This window comes from Engraulis encrasicolus, chromosome 12, assembly GCF_034702125.1.
Source record: "Engraulis encrasicolus isolate BLACKSEA-1 chromosome 12, IST_EnEncr_1.0, whole genome shotgun sequence".
In the NCBI taxonomy this organism is placed as follows: Eukaryota; Metazoa; Chordata; class Actinopteri; order Clupeiformes; family Engraulidae; genus Engraulis; species Engraulis encrasicolus.
In genome coordinates this window covers 4,166,747-4,169,246 of record NC_085868.1, presented here as the reverse complement: position 1 = coordinate 4,169,246, position 2,500 = coordinate 4,166,747, and the positions used below count along the sequence as shown (strand labels likewise).

General features: G+C 45.0%; 1 protein-coding gene across 1 annotated transcript in view; it reads right to left on the bottom strand.

Moving 5' to 3' along the window:
* Window positions 1-2,500, bottom strand: part of kcnh7 (potassium channel, voltage gated eag related subfamily H, member 7) — an 80,611-nt gene that overhangs the window by 11,741 nt on the left and 66,370 nt on the right. Inside the window, exon 15 of the mRNA XM_063212671.1 lies at window positions 106-358. Within this exon, the coding sequence (XP_063068741.1) occupies window positions 106-358 (253 nt within the window). The remainder of the gene's footprint in view (window positions 1-105; window positions 359-2,500) is intronic.

Here is a 2,500-nt window from a genome sequence, read left to right as displayed (position 1 = left end):
GCCCACCGCCCACACGAACAAGCATATTTCAGGAAAGTTGCCTCAAGCTACAAGTAAATGACCACCAAGCACACAATCAAGCATATTCCAGTGGAGTTGCCTCACCTAAGATGGCGACCACCACGTCGTCCTTGAGGATCTCGATGGAGCCGCGTGCCAGGAAGTAGAGTGCGGTGAGCACGTCTCCGCAGTGCACCAGCGTGTCCCCAGGGGGCGCGTGCGTGGTCTTGAAGCGCATGGCCAACGCTCGCAGACACCCCTTAGTGGCGCCCTCGAACGCCTTACAGTCCTGCAGCAGCGTCTTATTCAGGTGGAGACAAATATCGGCTTGCAGACACTCTGGAAAACCCTTCAGGACCTGGAAAGAGTGAGAAATAGAAATAGAAAGAGTGGGGGAGAAGAAGAGGGATGGAAGGATGCAGGGAGGATTGGGTGGAGGATGAGCCACAGTGAACGAGAGGAGATAGATGTTACAAAACTGGCGAAGAAGAGATTGACAAAGACTCAATGTCGATTAGTCTTCTTAAACATGCAGCAGTGGCTAGCTGTGCACTACATTAGTGTGCATTTATAACTTCTGTGTTTGAATAAGAAGGGATGGAGGAATGAGAGGTTTTTTTGGGTGTGTGTCGAGGGAGTTGAGGGTATTTTTGGGGAGTAAGGGGATTTAGTAAAATGTAGTAGAAGAATGGAGGGGAGGTGCAATACAAGGGTTTGGGATTGGAAGGGGTGGGGGGTTGAGTTGAAGAGGACAGCTGTGTACAATTGCCATTTGTGTTTTGCCTGCACATCCTATTTGCACATAGCTGGGTATTTTGATAAATGGACATTTTCTTCCCTCTGTTTCGCAAAATATCACTCACACACCATTGTGAATCCGGCCACCTGTGGGCAGCATTGTAGAGGGAAAGAGAAAGCCATTCAAGTCATTGTTGTCAATGGACAAAATCTTTCTTGAAGGGAAAAGTCTACATATTAACAAAATACCCATGCATGTGTAAATAGGGTCTTAGTTTTCAAAGCCGCTGTCCTTTATGTTCTGCCTTTAGTTTTCAAAGCTGTTGCCATTTGTGTTCTGCCTTTAGTTTTCAAAGCTGCTCTGTGTTGAATGACCAAGAGCTTCGGCGAGTGACAGCGCTCCTCAGGGTGACAGAGCGATAGGAAACTGCTCGGCACACAGTGAACCAGAACCGGCCCAGCACTCAGCCAGAACAGGCAAACATCTCCAACAGACCGGGCCACAGTGGACCTGATAAAAGCAGCAGCCAGCACGGGGAGGCAGCAGGAGATGAGATGAGGTGGGCAGAGAAAAGGCAACTGTTAAAATGACTCTCTCGTTATCATTTACAGAAAGATATGTAGAGATCAAGGGGGAGAGAGAGAGAGAGAGAGAGAGAGAGAGAGAGAGAGAGAGAGAGAGAGAGAGAGAGAGAGAGAGAGAGAGAGAGAGAGTGAGAGAAAGAAGGAGTGAGACACAGAGAAAAGACACAGCGGGAGAGATGAAGACACATGGAGGAAAAGGACACTGTAGATACAAAGAAAAAAAAGAAACAGAGAGAGAAACAGAAAACAGAAGGGGTGGGCTAAAAGGAGAAGCTTCTAAAATTATCTCAGTCTGAATCGGATGCCAGTTTCAGCCAGAGCTTCCAGGACATCTTTGGTGTCGGTTGTCTCACAGCAACCACCTGAGAGACTGGGAGAGTATCAAGCTCTAAATGTAGAAAAAGACAAAAGGCTTGCCTGGCAAAACTGTCAGAACAAAAACTTAGAGAGACAAGCGATGGTTGATGAGCCAAGCGAAACAAAGTTTGTGCTGAAAGACTGATCTTGGTTGCATCTGACTCATACACTCACTTTTAACTGAGGCACACATACAGTAGCTTCCCTGGGCACTAGCATCTGACTATTAACATCTCCTTAGCAATAACCTCTTGTTAGCAAACGCATCTTAACATATTTAGTACCACAATGTTTTCAGAAAGTTGACCTACTGTATTTAATGTATAGTACCGACCAGTTAGACCATCATTATTGATGTTTTTATACACACAGCTATGTTCACAGCAATGCTGAAGCTTAGTTGAAAGGCAAGAATATACCCTCACAGTGGATGCAAACGTTTTGTTTCTACTGTATGTGTCTTACTTCAAAAGATCTGGCAAGCTGAACAACGGCTGTAGTGCTTCACTTAAAAATTAAAATGTCTAACTAATAGCACGTAACGAGTACACCAACATTTCACCAGAAACTCTCTAGCTAGCAGCATATGGACGTTCAGAAGATCAAAAACCATCTGACAAACTCAACTGTGCAGAGAGAGAGGGACCATCTGTCTTCTACTGGGGCTTTGTATCTATTACCACAATGTATCTGAAAGACAAGCAAACCTGTACACATGAATGCCGTACAAACCTGAGCTTTTGCTTGCTTAGATGGTCCTTAAATGTTATTAAAATCATAAAAATGTTCAAAGTAATACTAAATGTGTGTGTGTGGTAGA